Source organism: Gracilinanus agilis, chromosome 6 (genome assembly GCF_016433145.1).
Source record: "Gracilinanus agilis isolate LMUSP501 chromosome 6, AgileGrace, whole genome shotgun sequence".
NCBI classification, from domain to species: Eukaryota; Metazoa; Chordata; class Mammalia; order Didelphimorphia; family Didelphidae; genus Gracilinanus; species Gracilinanus agilis.
This window is the reverse complement of record NC_058135.1, coordinates 93,801,826-93,824,106: the sequence shown is the minus strand read 5'-3', so window position 1 is coordinate 93,824,106 and position 22,281 is coordinate 93,801,826. Positions and strand designations below refer to the sequence as shown.

The 22,281-nt window shown below is 34.1% G+C and overlaps 1 protein-coding gene across 1 annotated transcript in view; it reads left to right on the top strand.

The window, feature by feature from the left end:
• GALNTL6 (polypeptide N-acetylgalactosaminyltransferase like 6) overlaps positions 1 to 22,281 on the top strand; it is a 1,524,971-nt gene that overhangs the window by 679,608 nt on the left and 823,082 nt on the right. Inside the window, exon 4 of the mRNA XM_044680037.1 lies at positions 19,014 to 19,180. Within this exon, the coding sequence (XP_044535972.1) occupies positions 19,014 to 19,180 (167 nt within the window). The remainder of the gene's footprint in view (positions 1 to 19,013; positions 19,181 to 22,281) is intronic.

The window sequence follows — 22,281 nt, the reverse complement described above, 5'->3', positions numbered from 1 at the left end:
AAACTTTCCATTTAGCCCCGGTCTTTTCTGTGCAAATACCTGGAATTCTTCAATTTTGTTGAAAGCCCATACTTTCCCCTGGAAATATATAATCAATTTTGAAGGGTAGTTGATCCGTGGTTGTAGGCCCAGCTCTCTTGCCTTTCTGAATATCGTATTCCAAGCCTTGTGATCTTTTAGCGTGGAGGCTGCCAGATCCTGTGTGATCCTGATTGGTGCTCCTTGATATTTGAATTGTTTCTTTCTGGCTTCTTGTAAGATTCTTTCCTTTGCTTGGAAACTCTTGAATTTGGCGATTATATTTCTGGGTGTTTTCTTTTCTTGATCGAATGCCGCAGGTGTTCTATGAATCCTTTCAATGTCTATATTGCCCTCTTGTTGTAGGACTTCAGGGCAATTTTGCTGAATTATTTCTGTTAGTATGGAGTCCAGGTTTCTATTAATTTCTGGTTTTTCTGGAAGACCAATGATTCTCAAATTGTCTCTTCTAGACTGGTTTTCTTGGTCTGTCACTCTCTCATTGAGATATTTCATGTTTCCTTCTATTTTTTCAGTCTTTTGACTTTGTTTTATTTGTTCTTGTTGTCTTGGGAGATCATTAGCTTCTAATTGCTCAATTCTAGCCTTTAGGGACTGGTTTTCAGCTATAATCTTTCGGTTTTCGGCCATAATCTTCTGGTTTTTGGCTATAAGCTTGTGGTATTCCTTTTCATTCTGGTCATTTCTGGTGTTCAATTTGCTTATCAGTTCATTTGGTTTCTGAGCCTCACTTTCCAGTTGTAAGATTCTACCTTTTAAACTGTTATTTTCTTGCCAGATCTCTTACATTTTCCTCAAAATCTCAGTTTTGAACTCTTCCATAGCTTGTGAGGAGTTTTCCTTATTTGAGGAGGGTCCGGATGCTTGTTTGTTCTCCTCCTCTGTTTGCTCGGTTGTCTGGATTTTCTCTGTGTAAAAGTTGTCAAGTGTTAAAGACTTCTTTTTCTTGTTGTTAATCTTTCTCTTCTGAACTTCCTGAGACTGGGTAGCCATCCTTAGCCCAGCAGCTTCTCAGGTTTATCCTTGTGCTCTGGTTCTGTCCACGGTCAAGCCCCCTGGTGCACCCCCTTGCTTGATCCTCTGCCGGAGGTTTTTTTACAAGTCTCAGGGCGCTGCTTCCACAGTGGTACACCTGTCCACGCTGGTTCCCCACTCAGGATTTCAGAGCTTTAGCTTGTGGCTGTGTCTGCCTCCACCCACGCCTCCTCGGAGCCTGAGCTCTGCTCCCGCACTCTGCGCCCTAAGACTGCGCTCAGATTTCGGGTGTGTTCTTTGGCTTTTTGGGGTCCCAAATCTTGCTGCTCTCAGGAACAGGCCCCAGAGCTGCCAGTGACTCGATGGGTGCCCCAAACTTGCTCTATTTCTTTTTAGCTGGGTTCGGTGCTATAGGTGCTGTGTGTGGAGGGGGTGGGGGTGGGGTGGTTGCTTAGCCAGCGATTTAGTGAGAGCTGTTTCACCCCTTTATAGCATGGAAATGCCTCGATTCCACATACCTTCTACGCTGTGCCCTGTTGTGGGGTTCCTCCGTTCGTCTGGACTTGTTTTTATGTCTCCTTGAGGAGTTTTTTGTGTTTTGGTCAGGAGAGGTTAAGAGCTGCTTCTTACTCTGCCGCCATCTTAACCCAGAACCCCATATTCATTTTTAAAAAAGAATTTGGTAGGATTCTTTCTCTGCCCACTTTCCCAAATATTTTATGTAGTATTGGGATTAATTTTTCTTTAAATGTTTGATAGAATTCATTTGTGAATCCATCTGACCCTGAGGATTTTTTCTTAGAATGTTCTTTGATGGCTTATTCAATTTCTTTTTCTGATATGGGATTATTTAAGGATTCTATTTCCTCTTTAGCTAATTTCAGTAATTTGTATTTTTGTAAATATTCATCCATTTTACTTAGATTAATTGATAAATGGTCAAGCAATATTAATAGGCTTTTCTTAGATGAAATCAAAGCCATTCATAATCATATAAAAATTCTCAATCCCTCTTGATTACAGAAATGCAAATAAAAACAACTCTGATGTACCACCTCATATCTATCAGATTAGCCAATATGATAGTAAATAAAACGATAAATGTTGAATGGAATATAGCAAAATTGGGACACCAAAGCATTACTGGTGGAGTTGTGAACTGCTTCAATCATTCTGGAGGGCAATTTGGAATTATGCCCAAAGGACTACAAAAAAGAATGCATACATTTTGATTCAGTAATTCCACTCCTGGATCTGTATTCCAAAGAGATAAAAAAAATAAGAAAGGGTCTATTTGTACAAAAATATTTATAGCTGCTCTCTCTGAGGAGAAGAGTGGCCAGCTAGGCAGCACAGTGGATAGAGAGCCAGACCTCAAATCAGGAAGATCCATCTTCCTGAATTCAAATATGTCCTCTGACACATATTAGCTGAACAAGTCACTTAACCCTGTTTGCCTTGGTGTCCTTAATCTGTAAAATGAGCTAGAGAAAGAAATGGTAAAACATTCCAGTATCTGTGCCAATAAAACCCCTAATGGGGACATGAAGAGTTGGACACAATTGCAAAGGCCTAAACAACAACACAATTTATTATTCTTAATAACAACAATAAAGGAAAAATGAAATAGGGAAATTAATGCTCATAAAAGTATTCAAAGAAGATTGTCAAGGACAATGTAAGTGGCAAAGGGGATCACTATATCCTAATCTATAAAATGAGAATAAATGAGATAATGTTGCACTTTGTTATTCATTAACAGTTCTACAAACATTAGTTATCATCATCATCTTTATTATAGCAGATAAAGTCCTATAAATCCTTCTGTTTGCAGATGATGTACTTTTAAGCCCTAGGATTCAACAGATATTTTGTTTGTTTGTTTTTCAATAATCTTATCTTTCCTAATTATGGGCAAAAACAATTGTCTCCCTCATTCTTCAGTGCTTGTTCCCCAAGATGGCAACCAACTTAATTTAGGCTTTATTAGTGTGATCTTGAAAAATATGTTTCTTTATTGGTCATGTTGTGGAAGAAGATTCATATAAAAATACCAAGAAAATAACTTGGAAAAATAGCATATTTTGATTTACATTCAGACTCCATCAGTTCTTGAGAGATAGATAGCATTTTTAAATGATGAGTCCTTTGGAACTGAGAAAAACACAAGTTCAGTTTTAGAGAGTTCTATTTAACTTTAAAAATTCTTCACAATATTATCCCAATCAAATATATTAATTATCAGTGCTTTCAAGATCACCATTTTCCATAAAAAGCTATCCATATTATTCTTTTCCCAACCATTCCTTTAGTTATTTCAGAGATAATAAAATCTCAATTGCCCCAAAATGTTACTTCCTAAAAACAGTTTCCTATATAGATTTCTGTCTGGTCTGCTCTGGCTGATCTGAATTCCTTCATCTTCTTAATGGTATTTTAATACTCATATAGCATAGTAGGAGATCTTAGACATAAAATGTGGTAGTTCAGTCACTTATCTTTGATAAGAATAATAACTCCATGAAAATATTAATGAATCTCCTTTTTCCCTCCTTCTATATGTTGTCATCTTTCAGTTTCACCTTTAAATGGTCTCAAAATGCTCTGACTTAATTTGTCCAAATTTTCTGTAAACTCCTTTTTACCTCCATTATTTGTCAGAAAATGGCACTGTCCATAATCATCTGTCATCTTCTTAGACCTTACAAATCAGTTTATATTGTAAAATATGTTTGCCTTCTGATGTCATGATTCTGCTCCATTTGAATTTCATGATTGTTTGAGTGTGTGTGTGTGTGTGTGTGTGTGTGTGTGTGTGTGTGTGTGTGTAAGGGTGAAATTATGGACATTTTCTTTACATAAGTTAAATGTCCATAGGAAATAATTATAGTCTGTGCTTGTGCCCTTCCATTTATGTATATTCCAGTTTAAGGGTTAGTTGTTTATTTAAATAGGCGAGGAGAAGAACTTAGCTGCAATGTCTTCATCTTTCTCAATATTATTGTAGTTTATTTCCTTCAGTAAAAAATCAGTTATTTGTTTTTTTTTAATAAAGTTCTCACAATTTTAGTATCAACACATTAGTAACCATTACATTAAACTACTTTCACATTAAATCATGTGTAGTCTTCTTTAAAACTGAGAGTAAAGATCTCAAAATTCTGATTTCCATTCAAGTCGTACACACTTTCAGAGTGGAAATAAGTAACTGAGAACAATAAAATGCCATGCTCAACAATATGAACCTAAATCTAAGAGTATCATTGGTAGGGCCCAGTAAAATTGATACAAACCTAGAGATTCTGATATAATGACATGAACTTGAAACATTTACGTATATGGTAAAGCAGGAGTATTGTAAGTAATCGATAATTTTTAGCAGCATAGATTTTTAAAATGATATACTTTCAGAAAATATCATTATAGTCTATTCATTTTATAAGAAATATAAAAGGTTCTTAAATTTGTTTTGTTTTAATAACTGTAAAAAGATTTACTACAATGTTTACAGACTAATTGTGATATTTGTTTAGCTTTTAGGATGCCTTCACCATTTATTATTCCTCTTCTGTAAATTTTTCCAGCTTTTAAAACTTTCAAGATACTTTTACTTTCTTTAAGGCATAATACACAAAATATTGAACGGATATCATTCCATATTCTAGATGATAGAATTGGAATGTGAAAAGATTTTTATACATTTAACAAAGACTAATGCTAATATGATTAGGTTTTATTATCTATAAATTAATTTTTAATGTTTTAAATGTCAGAATATCTGGTGGGTAATTTTTAAAAATCTAATGGCAAAAGACAAATTTTACAAGTGATCAGGAAAAAAATTTTCAAATACAAAGTAAAGAAAATTTGAATAGTATGAGTTTATTCTGAACCAACCAGAAAATAAGAAAGTACAGGATAATGTATTCCTAAGTGGAGCTTAGTAGGTCAGGAAATGACATATCGTGTACCCCTAATCATCAATGAAAGAGCAGCTTTTGAAGAGACCAGAGCAAAAGAAGAGACCAGAAGTGAACTAATAATTTGACAAACATCCCAATATCAGTTACAAGAAAGATAAATGAATATAACTTCCTGGGGAAATTTAAATTAATGAAATAAATTGTCCCACTTCTATTAGACTATAGAAAGAAAAAAATCCTAGTAATAGAAAGAAAACTAAAACATTAAAAATGAAAAATGAGGAGAAATTGTCATTTCTTTATAAATGTATTACAAGATAAGAAATATGAGAACAGAAAAAATTACTGATGATAGAAGAGAAAAATTGAAATATATCAACTATTCTCCAGCTCTATGTATACCACTAGCACTGGCATATTTTGAGACACGAAATTATGGAATAGAAAAGTCTGCAAAAGAACAGAGGGAAGGTGTATTATGAAAGAAAATGTTAAAAGTATCCTAATAAAGCTCATGATAAAAAAACAAAGAGAAAATAACTCACGAAATCTCTCAGTAAGAAGAGCTACAAATGATTGAATCATGTGGCAAAAAGAGATTAAAACAAGAGTTAAAGGAATGATCTCAGCTTAGAGGGAGAGGCCCTCCTAAAGCATTTTTCTATTACTTAAAAGAAATACTCTACAATGGGAGAAGGTCTTTTTTACAATGTGTTTTACTGAAAAGGATTTGGTAAGTCCAAACCCTATGACCATTACTCAGGTCTGTGACTAAAAGAGATTAAAGATAAGGGGAAAGAATGTACCTGTACAAAAATCTTTGTAGTCCTTCTTTTTTGGTGACCAAGAACTGGAAACTCAAGGGATGCCTGTCAGCTGGGGAATAGCTGAACAAGGTGTGGTACAACCATGTAAAGGAATAGTATTGTGCCATATGAAATGACAAAGAAGATGACTACCAAAAAAAAATACCCAGGAAAGATTTATATAAAGTGAAGTAGAAAAATGGTAACATTGTACACAGTAGCAACAATAATGAGTGATTATCAATTGTGAATGACAACTATTATTACAGTAATCTACAGATCTAGGATAGATCTAGGACAACTCCAAGAGACACATGACCAAAAGGGCTATTCACTGGCACAGAATGAACAGAAAAGGTCTGGAAACAAATAAGAAGCTGCTTCACAGACTGTAGCAGCAAGTTCAAGTGATCTCAGCTCAGAGTGGTAGGGACTGGAGATGATAGCAGACAACTTGTCAAAAGGCTATTGCAGGGGATCTTTGGTGTTTCCTGTCACTGCTCAAACCCAGTTCTAGATCATAATCTTAGGACCCTGTCTACAGGGAAACAGGCAATTTGGTCACAGTTTCAGAGGAATACTAACAGGGAATAGAGGTCATAGTTTCAATTCAAAGACAGAGGGAGCACTAACAATTGTGGCTGTAGGAGTACAGGGTATCTGGCATCAGAGACAGGAAAAAGTGTAGCCTTGGTGGCTATAGGAGAGCAAAGTTCCTTTCTGGCTAAAGATCACACAAACCAGGAGAGTAGTGACCATATGTCTCCTCATGTTGGAAGCATAGAAAATGTATGGGAACCCAGAGCTCCCTTGAAAAGATCACAAAACCTGAAGCTTGAAGGGACAGTGTTCCTTCTGCCTCTGGAGCAGAACCCAAATTTAAGATAAAGTTAAAAGTCAAGAAATAGTCTAGAAAATAAGCAAACAACAACAACAAAAATAATCTGGCTGTAAATCACTATGGTGACAGGGAAGATGAAAATATAAACTGCAGAGATAATGATGTCAAAGTATGCACAAACAAACCTCAGAGAAAAATGCTAATTGAATATAAAGCTAGCAAGAATTCCAGGAAGAACTCACAAAGAATTTTTAAAATCAAAATAATAGAGAGGAATAATTGTGGGATGAAATCAAAATCTGATAAGAAAATTATGAAAAATTGATAAAAGAAGCAAAAAAATTAAATGAAAAGGAGACCTTGTAGAAAAGTTATGGACAATGACCAAAGAGACATGAAAATCCACTGTAAAGAAGAATATATTAATAAGCAGAATTGACCAAATGGAAAAAATATATTCAAAAAAGTCACTGAAGAACTCCATGAGAAGTGTAATTAATCAAATGAGAAAGAGTTACAAAAGTCCACTTAGGAAAAGAAATGGTTAAGAATTAGAATCAGGCAAGTGGAAGCTAATGACATCATGGGAAATCAAGAACCAACCCCCACCCCCAAAAAATTAAAAGAATAAAAATGGAAGAAAATGTGAAATAGCTCATCCAAAAATTAATAAGCTATAGAACAAATTGAGGAAATATAATCTAAGAATTACCAGACTACAAAAATTAAATACAATGATAAATAACTTGAATTAACTGATACAGAGTGGAGGTAGCAGAGATGAGAAAACAGAAACAATTAGCAAAAAAGATAGAAATGGATATAAATCTATAAGAGGGTGAAAACTGAATCTGAAAAATAAGAAAAAATATTTGGCTCCAAGGAGAAGATATGCATCATTCCCCAGTCCTTTGCTGTGGTCCATAGTTTTATATACATTTACATATATATAAATTATATCATATTTATGTATCATATATATAAATATGGAATATATTTATATAGTGTCAGATTTATTTCATTTTATTAATGAGCTCTGATTTTTTTATTTCTCTTCATTTTAAAAAATATATATTTTGTTTGACAGCACTCTAGGAGAGAAAGGAAATGAGAAGAATATGAAATTTAGATTATATAAAAACACCAGTAAAAATATTTTTAATTTTTTTTCCTTGGGCAGCCAAGTGGTTCAGTGGATTGAGAGCCAGATATAGAAATGGGAGGTCTCAGTCAAATGTTGCCTCAGATACTTTCGAGCTATATGAATTTGGTCAAGTCAGTTAACCATAACTCCCTAGCCCTTACTGCTCTTCTGCCTTAGAACCAATATGCAGTATTGATTCAAAGACAGAAGGTAAGGGTTCAAAAAAAAATATCTCACACTAATTTACCTATCTATTTTATTTCTGATAGTCCATTTCTATTGAGAGTTAATCATAAAGAGTAGCTTCACACCTACAAATTGTTATGTTATAATGCAACATGAGAAAAAGTAATATACATAAATAGTAGACATGCATAGAACCAGTAGGACCTTTATTAGGTCTAATTTTAGCTCTCTACAATACTGTGTTCAGTTCTGAGAACTACATTAAAGAGAGAAGAGACAGAGAATACCTTGAAATATACATCAATAATGAATAAAGACTTGAAAGATAGGTTAAAGCATATTTATTGAGATTGTAATTCCAGATAAAAGAAAAATTGAATTTCAATATGGAGAAATGTGTGGCTGTTTTTTGTTTGTTTGTTTGTTTGTTTGTTTGAATATAACCACTATTCTGATGTTTGATCATCTTTGTTATTTTTCTGTCTGTGATAAGAAATCTCAAAGTTGTTTTGATTTACATTTCTTTTATTCATTATTTAGAACAATCTTTCTTTTGGTTGCTTATAATTTATATTTCTTCTTTAGTGTTATATTTAAATTAATATCCAATAACTCCAAGTATTATATTTTATAAGATTTATTAATCACTTGAAATAAAAGGAATAAAAGAACAAAAGTAAAAGCCTGAGTAAAAAAACATGTGGGTAAACTTTCCTGCCAAGCTCTCACCCCAGCCTCCACAGCAGGTTTTCCAGGAGGAGAGAGGAGGGTGGAGCTACAAAAAACTTATATCTTCTCTAAGTTAGTATGTAAGATAGATACATAAATGGGATGCTGGGAGAGACAGTCACTGGGGAGCAAAATTCTATCCACACATTAGAGAAGTGTATGGTTTTTTGTTTGTTTGTTTTTTATCTTTTAAATTCTTACCAAATAAAGAATGGTTTTAAGAGTATAATCTTGGATAGAAGGAACAAAATAAGTACATAGGGAACTGAATCTTCCTCTTAATAATCTTTTCTGTAGGCATCTCCATTTGAGTAGTCAGGCAAAAGATATTCCTATAACATTATTCCCCATAGTATCTCAGTATACCATCTGATAAAATTGTAATGCTTTAGTACCTTAATATATATGAACTGACAATTGGCTATGATTTTCATACCAATATTCCTTATTGTATTTTTTAGTGCTTTCTTGTTTGCTTTTCTCTTAATTGCCAAGCTAACTATAGCTCTTCAGTATTTCTTCAAATCTGCAAGCCTATTCTTTGTTTATTGGATAATATTGTATGTATGTAATTATTGTTAAATTAACAGTGATAGATATTAAACATAGATTCTCATTTTCTTCTTTAAAGAATAACTTTGAATCTTCTCAGGAAGATAAATTGGCATCCCCAGAGACATATTTGGGGTGACAGTTTGCACTAAGTAGCTACAATTATCCCATATGGAAAACTATAATTATACTAGTGTCTCTGGCTTTGAATGAAAATAAATGCATAATAATGTTCAGGACGATTGTACTGCATGAGGAACCTGACTATAACGTTCTTCTTAGAGTACATTCTATTATCATGAACTTTTTCAAGTAGCTAAATATCCATCCATTGAACAAATATTCTGACTTTAATATATAATGTATATACATCTATGTGTAAACCATGTGTATATGTTTATGCATTTATTACACTTAGAATCAGGAAGACCTAAATTTAAATCCAATCTTGAAAAGTTATCAGCTTTGTTACTTCACTTTTACTTAATTTCTATGTTATTCAACAATTCCCTAAAACATTCCTACAAATATAGTGAGTAGAGTTCCTTAAAGTGAATTTCATGAAGTTCCCATGGATAGATTTCAGGGTATGTAAAAAATATGTCAGGGTATATAAAAGATAAAATGAATATATAAAGTGATCATTTAAAAATATTATGGTTTTATAAGATTTATTAGTAGTCTCTAGAAAATAAAGCCATGTGCCATGCTAGCTTAGTCAGTTTAAAAGCATACTGTTCCCTGCTGCCACCATGATGCATAGAAAACAAAGAGGAAGTGAAATGCCAGCCCCTCAGTTTTATCTCTCTATGTTATTGCGTAACAATAAGAAGCCAATGGGTTCATGGGAAATATAGTTCAAAGACCCCAGTATCTCCAATAACACATCCACCCCCCACCCCAAGAGTCACAGAAGACTGATCTCTCTCCAATGGCTCTTGTAAACATAACCAACTTTTAAATTACAGTAACTTGGGGATAAAAAGAATAAAAAGCACAAAACCAATGAGCCAATGATTGCTAGGCACATTGACAAAAATCCAATTTGGGGGTAGTCCCCTTTGGCATAACAGTGAACATTCAAAACAAATGCATTCAACCACCTACAGTTCAATCAATTGTACCTCAAAGTTCATTGTGGATCTTCTTGATGCAGTGTAGGGTCTCTGCAGGCATCTTCATGGTGCCTTCTCCAAACAGTTCACTTTCTGGATTTGGGGAGGTAGCAAGTTTCTTATTCTGAAATTACTCTCAAAAGAATTTAAACTTTACATTATAGGATAATAATAATACCTGTCATTATGCAATGATGTAGACAGAGAGATAAAACTGAGGGGCTGGCATTTCACTTCTTCTTTGCTTTCTATCCACCATAGTGCCAACAGAGAAAAGTATGTTTTCAAACTGACTAAGCTAGCATGGCATGTGGCTTTATTTTCTAGAGACTACTAATAAATCTTATAAAACCATAATATTTTAAAGTTATCATCTTACATATTCATTTTCTTTTTTACATATATCCATGAACTTGGAAGGGAAAGAAACAAACAAAATCTTAATTTTCACTAACCTGTGGTTTCCTCTGGAATCCTGTGTAATTTATGCAATTAAAATCTTATTCTTTTTTTTATGAGATTGGAATGATGGGTTTCATCAGACAGTCAAAATGATTCACGATTAAAAAAAAGCCACAGGAGTGTTTTATGAACCTTCACTGTAGAGGACAGTTTATAAAATGTCAGATAAGAAGCAAAGAAATTTCATCTTCTTGAATTCAAATATGGCCTAAGCACTTACTACCTGTGAGACCCTGGGCAAGTCACTTAACTTTGATTCCTTCAGTTCCTTATCTATAAAATGATCTACAAAGAGAAATAGAAACCAGTAGACTATCTTTACCAAGGAAACCCAAATGGGATCATGAAGAGCTGGACATGACTGAAATGACTAAAGGATAGAGATATATGATTTTCATTTATGGCTAAGAATTACCTAGTGTCAAAGCACATATCTTTCACATATGTGTATGTATATCTATATGTAGATACAGCTATGACAATATATTACCATATATCCCATTACCTTTATACTGAGCCAATGTAGCTATACTTGGAGGGCCCTGTTAGTATGGGATTTGTTCAAGGGGAATGGGAAAAAAAGGAGCCAGAGAAGGAGCGGCTGACAGTTGGTGACAATTACTGGCAGTTGAGACCAGAGAGAATTCTGGGAGATTTTCTGGAGGGAGAGAAAGGAGGGGAAGCTTTCCAGTAGAGGACTAAAAGAGGGAGGAGGTGGACATCCCAGCTCAGACCCAGTCCTGAGGGCTTCCTGAGGATCTTTCTTTGGACATTGAAACCCCAATTCTCTGATCAATGACATACCTTCACAACTCACCCATCAAGACTTCAAACATTGAGTCAGCTAAGTTTTGGGACTCCATTTTGGGAGCAGTCTCTTAGTCTCTTTCTCCCAATACCCAACCTTGCTGAGAGACCCTCCTTCAGTCAAAACCTACAATTATAGAAAAGGATAGATAGAAATAGAAACAGAAGGAGAAGTGGTGGGGGAAGAAGCTTGGGAGTGGGAACTCCAAAGTTTCCCTCCTGAGTGACAGACCCCATAGAAATAGAGAAGAGGGCACCCCAAAATCCCTCTGCCCTTCACCCCTTTCCATAACCCCTGAATTGCAAATAATAAAAGCCATTCATTAGTCAGATAGTGTTCCAGAGTGCCTGAGAGATAATGGGGGGAGGGGAACCACAGCTTGGTCTGGATGCCTCCATCTTGAAGCCAGACCACCCTCTATAAGTTGACTGACCTTAGGAGAGGCTTGTGTGAACCCTGCCCTCATTCAGAATTGGATTGGGGTACCACATACCTCAACCTAAAGGGAGGCTTCACTCCCAACTCCTGTGGGGCAACACGGCCATCCAGGTCACCCATTTTCAGGGTGACACCCCCTTAAAGTGTCCCAGAGAGTGTATTCGGCCCAAGGGGAGAGCTAGAAGAGAGTCTCATCTCATAGACTCTTTCTTTCTCTCCTCTATCAAACATTGGTTATAGGCTCCCTTTATTATTACAGCCCCAGCTGATGTGGCAATGAGGAAATCTGTTCATTAGGTCTTATCCTAAGTTGTCAGACTCCGCTTGCTACTTTCCTGTCTATACTCCCTTTTCCACCCCCTCTCTTTTTGGAATATTAATACTCCTCCCCTATCTTCACCATTGTCATCAGGACCCCAGAATCCCTGTTCCATTTCAATGTTTAGGTTTACTAGCTCTTTCCCAATGCTTATTGATGAGTCACAACCAGAATTCTTGTTCTGTTAGGCAGATGCCCCAATTCACCAGATTAATTCCTAAGGTCTATGCATCTGCTCTGCTTCTCAACACTTCTTTATGAGTTCTATCTTTTAACTAGAGTATGAACTCTTTGAGATTGAGGACTGCCTTCTACTCTCTATTTTTAATCCAAGGAATTAGCTCTGTGTTGGGAAATACAAATTGTTTAATTAATTTTTTAATTTATTCTTTTTTGTATCTATCTTAACCCAGTATATTCAAGCTATTCTAAGGATAAGAAAAATATGTTACTGTGTGTATGTGTATGTTTTTTAAGCTGAGAGCAAATGGAGCTGACAGTGGCTCACAAGCTACTTAAACAAAATATAGTTATGACAGGAAAAATATCAATGTTTTTTAAACATTCTGTTACTACTTTTTTCTCATTTATTTCTGATCAGCTACTTCCCTTACAGGCAATTATGAGCTTTTACATCTCTGGATAAATTTCCTAGTTTGTCTTCCTTGTTCTGAAGAATAAATTTGACTCCTGAATTCTGCTCTAATCTATAACAGCTAATCAGTTCCTATTCTTAGAGGCAGTTATAAGACCTTAAGCTATATTGCAAGGACCTCTGCTCAGATCCTGGTGTTACTTCTACTATTTGCTTCCATTGACCTACTTAATTTTTAATAATGGAAACTCTTTAGCCATCACACATCATTTTTGTTCTTTTTATTGCTTGTTTTTTTTTGGTATTTTTAAACCAAATTTCCATGATGCCTGACATATGCTCCCTCTCTACAAGGAAAAAAAATCAAGTAGTAAATGCTTTCTCATAAAAGATTATTATAAAAATTGGATCAAAAGTATTTCAATGAAAATGGACTACAGGATTAAACTTTACACATATAACTAAATTGTAGGTACATTATGATTATTTTGGTGGGTTCCTAATAAGTGTAGACCTATGCAAATTTATATTTTTAAGCCCTCCTACCTGAAATAGGTAACTGACTTCACAGTATAACACAAGGGTCACACATACAACCAGGACATACCTACACACCCACAAGTGACAGAGGATACACAGGATTTCTGAGAACCTACCCAAGGGATGAGCGAGTTGAGTAAAACCACATTGGTTGGTGAATGACAGTTGGCAGTTTACTGGTCAGACTAGCCAGAAGAAAGACAAGAGTTGAAGGCTATTTTCTTTAGTGGATCCTATCCTGCATGTTAAGGAAGGCAACAGGAAATGGATAAAACCAGTTTAATGTTGTAAATTGAGGGAAGGTGATGTGGGAGAGGGTCAAGCTACACTTAACAGCTATGGGAGAAACTCAGGGCTGGAGGTATGGGAATCTCTACACTAACACTATAGCAGGCAGCCAAGACACAAGGGAAAAGAGTTTCTTATGAAGATGTCCTTGAGCTGTTGATTAGATGTATCACCTTGTCCCAGGAACACAGGTAAACAGCCAAGCAAATCCACTGGGAAGTCAGGGAGAAAAATGTATCTTGTATGGTCACCATACAAGACAGGTAATCTCAGTCTGAACTTCTTGAACTTGCTAGATGATATGATGATCTTGCAGATGCTTCCCAAAGCACAGTGATAACCCAAAATCCACAGGCTCTTTGGTCAGTGGCTATAACTCCAACTCCTCCAAACCAACTGCCTTTAGAGAGAGTCCTCTGTGTGAACGTCCCTCTGCTGTATTCCAGGTTTGGAATGTTTAAGTTCTTGCCAGCCTGCTTGCCTAAATCTGCTTTCTACTCTTAAATCCTATTTTCCTCTAACATACCCAATATCCTCTCATACTTTAAATTTCTTATCTATTTCCATAGTTCCTCCTTGAATGATGAACTCAAGAAATGTTAGTCCTTTCTCACAGTCTTTTACTATCACAGGTATAATAGGATCAGAGATTTAGAGCTGAAAAGGCAGTCAATAAGTATTTACTTTGGATCTGGTATGTTTCTGATGTTGGAAGTAAGAAAAGTCTAAGCATGCTGGGTATAACCACTTTTGCCTACTTATAGGAACATGTGGATAAGGGTCATACTGACCTATCCATTCATAGATGGATGCATTACATGTATGCATTGCAATTTTCTTCATTGCCTTTGGAATGTTTATACTTCCTGAAATGAAGTGATCACAGAGTCGTTTGAATATATAAGTGAGAGTATTCCACAATTTAGTTGGAATACTTTTTCCTTGTGGATGGAAAAAGAATTTTTTTTATTGATTAATTTTTTTAATGATTAATTTAGAAAATTTTTCCATGGTTCCATGATTCATGTTCTTTCCCTCCCCTCCTTCAAGCACCCTCCCACAGCCAACACACAATTCCATGGGGTTTTATATGTGTCATTGATCAAGATCTATTTCCATATTATTGATATTTGCATTAGGGTGATCACATAGAGTCTACCTCCCCAATCATGTCCCCATCGACCCATGTGATCAAGCAGTTGTTTTTCTTCTGTGTTTCTGCTCCCACATTTCTTTCTCTGGATGTGGATAGTGTTCTTTCTCATAAGTCCCTCAGAATTGTCCTGGATCATTGCATTGCTGCTAGTAGAGAAGTCCATTACATTTTATTGTACCACAGTGTATCAGTCTCTGTGTATAAGGTTCTCTGGGTTCTGCGCCTTTCACTCTGCATCCATTCCTGGAGGTCTTTCCAGTTCACATGGAATTCCTCCAATTCATTATTCCTTATAGCACAATAGTATTCCATCACAGTAGATACCACAATTTGTTTAACCATTCCCCAATGGAGGAACATCCCCTCATTTTCCAATTTTTGCCACCACAAAGAGCGTGGCTATAAATATTTTTGTACAAGTCAAAAAGGAATTTTTTAATGACAACCTGAATGTGTCTTCTGAGCAACAATCTCATCTCAGTATAAATGGACAGGTTCATTGGCTTTTCCTATATTGATATTCTTACATATCACTTCCACTTTCTTATTTGAAGTCATATAATGAGATATGAGAGTTGAAATGTGGTTTCACTGTCATTGATAAAAGAACACTATATGAATCCTGGCAAAGCTGCTATATCTAGTAACTATTCTACTTCCAATTTTATTCACAATGCTCTTTGTATCATCTGGTTTATTTGCATCTCTTAACAGAGTCATTGCATCTCTTAACAGAGTTATTTTCCCTTTCATTGCTATTCTTTTTTTGTGCTCCTTATAATCTTTCACCATCTTCCATATTGTAATACAAATTACTTTGTTTCCTAAACCTTTATTGTCTTTGGGTTGCCATGTTTCTCTAAATGTCAATGATGTCAATGATCAAATGTTTAGAGTTGATAGAGAGTGAACTTCTGACATCATTTTTTCCACATTTTTACTTTAATCAAATTTCTAATAAAAACAAATGATCAATTGCTTTACTTTTAACTATTTGCAATTTTTTCAGAGCTAACAATTTCTAAAAATTGATTAGAGTTGGAATTGCATATATTTTCTCTTTATGAATTCATCTAGTTTTCTGTTGATTTTTATCTTTGCTCTTACAAGTTAATGATCTTATACAAAGTATATTACTTCCAAAAGGACTTCCATATCAGTATCTATTCATTTCATGTATTTAAGAAAGTCAGTTTTATTTTTTACAATGTTCCCCTTTCTCACGCCTTCCAACTTTCTTCTTAAAAATCAATTTTATATAGAGTTGGGAGGAAATAACAAATATTAGCAAACCTTCATTTCTTAATCTCAAACTACATTTCCAAACATTGTGTTATTGTTGATGATGATTTGGCCTCCTCTCATTTAAATTGGCAAGCCACAGTACATACATAAATCTGGTTGATTTTGTCTAATCCTTTACCCTTTGCAAGGTACAGCAAGTAAACAAACATTTATTAAGTGCTTACATCAAAGCAGGAATATTGGTAAGTACTGGAAATAAAAATACAAGCACAAAGAAAGGCAGTCTCTACCTTTAAGGAGTTTTAATTCTAATGATGAAAAGTGTGTGTATGTGTGTTGTGATTTGGGGTAAGGGAAAGGTTGAAGGTATATTTTTAAAGTCAACAAATGAGAAGTAGACCTGGTCAGGAAATAAAGTTTGACTGATCTGGGCCTCTTCACCAAAAGAAGGTTCCAGGAGCAACTCACCAATGGGAAAAGGATGTTGACATGTCAGAGGGGTACTCTAGTACAAGAAGGACCATGAGAGTGGCTGGATTTACCAAGCTGAGGAAGGTGAGACATTGAGAGACATTCCCCAGTGAGAGAGTAGTTCAGACATAATTTTGAAGTCCAGAATATGAGGAGCATATCTGGAGGAGAATAAAGATTGCCTGGCTTGGGCTGAGCAGGTATCAGGAGGCAATCATCAGTAGCTGAAGGAAATTAGCCACTAGACTGTGGTGCCTAAAGAACGAGTGTCTTGATGATTTCTTTATTTATGTTCATTATATATACTGCAAAGAAGACTGACCAATATTTTTGGGAAAAAGTTACATACTGCATTTCTACTTCCTTTATTCATTCTCCTAATAAAACTTATAGGCTATCATTTTATCCATCTGCAGTTTCTTCATGTTCTCACCTCAATAAAGTGATAGTTTCTATATGCCCATTTATTTTTTCTAATATCATAAAATCTAATGATACAAAGATTTCATGGCTATTGCTTTTTATACAACTTTGTCACACTGTGGAAGAAAAGTGATTCAGAAGGTCATGTCCATCTTATCAGAAATTAATACTAATGACATGATTTATCAAAGGATGAATCATAAATATTTGGACTGAGTGAAAAAACAAATGCAAATTTCTGAATGTTCAGAGTTTCCTCAAGGAAAAGTTCAATAATGTACTAAGGATTCTCATATGTTTCATATCACCATAGATAATGAAGTTTCAATAAATATGGAAAACAATAAATTTGATAATTAAACATGATTAGATTTTTATAATATACACATTCTATAAGTTTTATCTTATGGTAAGATAATAAGTATATTCCTCAAGTTAGGATGGGATCATATCTGGATTCTACACTCTTTAATACTATGATTACTTAAATATTCTATTAACAAAAGTTTAAATAAAAACCATAAATATAACATAACACACTTACATTTTCAAAATCTCCATTGGTCACAAAAATAGTAAATGGTTTCTGTTTAAACAATTACATAATATTTTATTGCAAATGATATGAATTTATTTATACAAGTTTGAATGTTAAAAACTTTAACAAATGCCAAGACTTTTGAGACACCTTCTAGATATTTATCATTAAACACATTTCATTATTTCAAGAATCTGTTATTTAAATGTTTTGACTATTATCTCTATCAATGCAGATCACAATCTCTCTTCATATTAAGTATTAAGCATGATGAGTTGTAATTCCCCAAAAAATTATTTGGTAGTGACTAACTTTTATCTGTTGACATCCTATAAATATGACTAGGTTGGTCCAAGGTTAACAGATATTCAATCTTTTATTATTCATATGCAAAATATTTCCAGTTTGATAAGATTTGGCAGAGCTTGTCTTTTCTGGTGACCTATGCCTACAAGTCATAAAAAGCTATCAGAATAGGACTTTCATGGAAGTCCCTTAAATCATAGTTTTCAGTAATTCAATTAATTTATGGTCTCATCTGTGTGCTACTCTCTCCTATGGTGCAGATAATAACATATCTGTATGTTGTTTTTTTTTTTATCCCTAGAGGATGTTGTCTATATCCTCCCATACATCCTGTTCATCTAAAATCTAAGATCCTTCTTTTAAGTCTTTAAACATTTTATGGCTAGTAGGGTAGGAAATATTCTATTTATCTCATTCTTATTAAGTGATCAGTCTACCTCCTTTTCTGATCATGGATGTAGATTTTCATTGCTAATGCCAGTGTTTGAACTGATTCCTTTCAATTGTTCTTAAGTGTGAGCCCTTATTTTGAATCCTCAAATTCATGATATCCCATTATTTCTTTATATATATATACATATATATATATTTATTTATATCCCATTATTTCTAACCAAATTGCATTTCTAATAGAATGTTGATTTTAAAAAAATGGGTTGGGTTAGGAAAAATATCTTTAAATTGCAATAATAATAAATGTATCATTCAATTTCTAATTGTGGACTTTTAGAAATATTTAGATAATAATGTAAAAGAGAATATTAACCAATATTGGTTGTAAAAGTCATAATTTAGCACTAAATTTTGATTATATCAATAGCTAACATGTCATGTAATAATTATATAATACTCATAGATTATAATTTGGTAATATGATAATTATATAATTGAAAAGTGATCATTAGTAATTAACTAGTAGTAAAAAGAAATAATTTTTGAATTTTAAAAGGGAAGATTTGACATGAATAGCATTTGAAATTTCTGCTTGAGACAATGTACACTAAAATATTCATTGGAGTTGTATGAAAATAGAATGAATGAGACAAAATATTTAATTATACTGATTAAATGTTTGTTTTGTTTGAATCTAACTTTCTTTTTCTGTCATCTCTAGCTGTAAACACAAGATGTACCTGGAGAAGCTGCCAAATACTAGCATCATTATTCCTTTTCATAATGAAGGTTGGACTTCTCTTCTGCGCACTATACACAGTATAATTAACAGGACTCCAGACAGTCTGATTGCTGAAATCATTCTAGTGGACGACTTCAGCGATAGAGGTAAGATCAAATAAATAACTTTTAAATTGAATCTGCTACAGCCCACATAATTGGGTATGGTTGGAAATGACAATGCAAGGGTTATATGATGGTTTCATTCAGGCTGCTTCCAGAAAAAAGATTTTAATGCTTTGAGTATTTTGTAATCTGATAAAGTGATAGCCAAGGGCAATGTAGCATTGTTCCTGTTATCGTTTTTAATCTCTCTATGGTTGAATTGATTTGTTAGGATTGTCATCTGTGGAAATAAAGTGAACTTATGTTAAAATGGATGTGTGCATTAAACAGCTTGAACTCATGGTTTAGATTGAAGATAGGAACTGAACTGTATTAGACCTAGCTCAGAGATACTGATGATTTATTGAGTAGGGTTGTCAGTTGTGTGAACACGGCTTGTTTTGTTCATTGTATTTGTATCCTCAGGACATCTCACAGAATTAGGGAAATAGTGTATATTATAAAAAAGTCTTCATTGATTGCTTTTTTGTAGTATATTAATTGTTGGCTTGGCCTGGTGAGACTTTCTGAAAGTCTTTTTTTTTTTTTTTCTATTTATAATGGTGAATACTCATGGCCATTATTGGTCTTCATGTTAGTTGGGCTGTTTTTGGCTGGTCTCTATCTTATATTGAAATTAAGAAACAAATTAAAGGAAGCTATTGTGAATATCTGCAGGTATAGCCTAAGAAAATGCAGTTAGTTCTTAAAACCTCAACCTTTAAGAAGACTCAATTAAAACTATTTTTTAATTTTAAAATGGGGGGACGAAAGTATATTGATAGTTTTCCGTATAGAATTTCCCTTTTACATTTGTGCACTCTGATAAAACCTAAAATTTGGCTCACCTAAAAGGGAAAAATGATAAAGTTTCAAAAAAACTCAACCTTGAATAAGATTTCAGAATTGGTTTTCAGCATAAAAATTATAATTATTAATATTGAACAATCTTCCATATGTTCTTTACTCTTTGAAAAGAAACCTATTAACTTTGACCTTTGGAAAGATATGTCTTGTCAGATTTCCAACCTGGTATTTTATTCTATGAAACTGTTCTATTTAACTATACAGTTGAGCTGTGTAGAAGAATGACACAGAAGTAATTTGATCATATATTATTCTTTTTTTTTTTCTTGAAAGGGAATACAGCCTGAGATCATGAGGGTTAATTGAAATTTCGAGAAAGTCTGTCTCAGGCAAACTAAATTTTCTCTCTAGTCTTTGAAAAGTCTTTTTCTTTTAAAAAATAGCCAAGAACAGTTTGGAGCTTTCTCAACAGCTGGATTCTCTATATCTCTAATGGTCAATTTGAGACAATGTAAAAACTACCTCCCCTCCAAAAAAGGCTCGCAATGAATTTTAATTATAAAAGTATATCTTCATACCTGATTCCCAATGAAATAGCTAAGAAATTATAGAAATATTGACTCTAGATTGCAATGTATTTTCTACCTTAAAATGTTGAATAGAAAAAGACTTAGGCAAGTGAGCACTGAAGAAGGCCTAAGGAGGAGACATGAGAATTAAACTGAATTTGGCAAAGACTTCACACACATAATTTTTAATTGCATAGCAATTTCCTTCTGAATCTTACTAAGTGACCTTCATTATTACAAAGTATTCATAACCATTGCAGGCTATAATAGATACTTAATGTGTATAATATATCTAATGCCTTCTTTAAAAAAAAGGGGGAGAAAGTTGGAGGGACAAATCATCCACTAGATAGTACTATTGGTTGACTGATATATAGATAAAGAAGACTATGAAATCTTGTATAATTATCTAGATAATTAACTTTGCCTTAGTAAAGGATTTATCAGAGAAGGTGGTAGCACAATAGCAAACTCTTAGGTGACAGAAATGTGATCTAGTAAAACACTTTGTGGCTGCATATGCCTCAGCAGACTTTTCATTTGATAGTATTTAAAGGGGGAAGAGGTCAATGGTAGCAACTTCATTTATCTTGGCCAATATATTAATGTCATCTTCTGTACACTGTGGGCTTTGATGGACTATCCCTCTGTATGTAGTGTAGTTTAAATGTGACTGGGAAAGGGACAATTTTCTGAAGTCTGTGGACATCATTAACTTTGTAATATATATAAATGGGATTCTTTGGAATACAAGTCTCAAATATCTGCTGCCTATTAGCATTTTTTCATCTTTAATAATCTTGTTTGGGCAGTTCTGTATTTAGCTTAATTTCTTCGTATCTATAACACAATACATGAGTAGCAGATTTGGCATTAATTTTATCATTTTTTACACCAATATGGTGTCACTGATTTTGGAAACAGAAGACCTATAATCAATAAAAATATTCAGCCAGCAATTTCCACCTGTTTTTTTTTTCTCATAAAGAAAGTAAAGTGGTCTCTGCAAGATTCTCTCTTAAAGTTGCCTCTCTGTGATGCTTACCTTTTCTGCCCTACCCATTTCCACCCCCATACATGACATGAAATGGCAAATATAGTTCTTAGCTTGGAGTTTAGAAGACCTGAATTCATATCCATCCTAAGCAAGTTTTTAACATGTCCTTGGGGTTACTCACTTAATTCCTTTTCCTCATATGTAAAATGAGGGGATTGTACTCAGTAGTTTCCAAAATCCTTTTCAGCCCCAAATCTATTATCCTCTCATCTTTGTAAAATATAAGTTCTTCAAAGATAGGGAAAGGGTGTGTTGTTTTAATTTGTCTTGTGTTTTACATCCCCATTGTGCAGGATGGTGTTTTGCACATTGTAGGAAGTGAATAAATATTGGTTGAAATGCATTAACTTACGTGACCTTATATATCAAATATTCTCTTCTTCCTTCCTCACTTCCCTCCTTCACTGGATTTCTATCCTATAAAAGTCAACTCAAATGCTATCTCCAAAACGAGACCTTAACTGATTACGGTTACCACCCTGCTCCAACTTCATGTCTCGAATCTCTTTAATAAACTTAAATTATGATATTTTATATTGTTCTCTAGGCATAGCAGCTCATCTCTCCACTAAACTATGAATTCCTTGAGGACAGGGGCAATGCATTATATAAATTCTCTTGTCTCCCCAGGACCAAATAATGTGCTATATACACAGGAAGTAAAATATAAA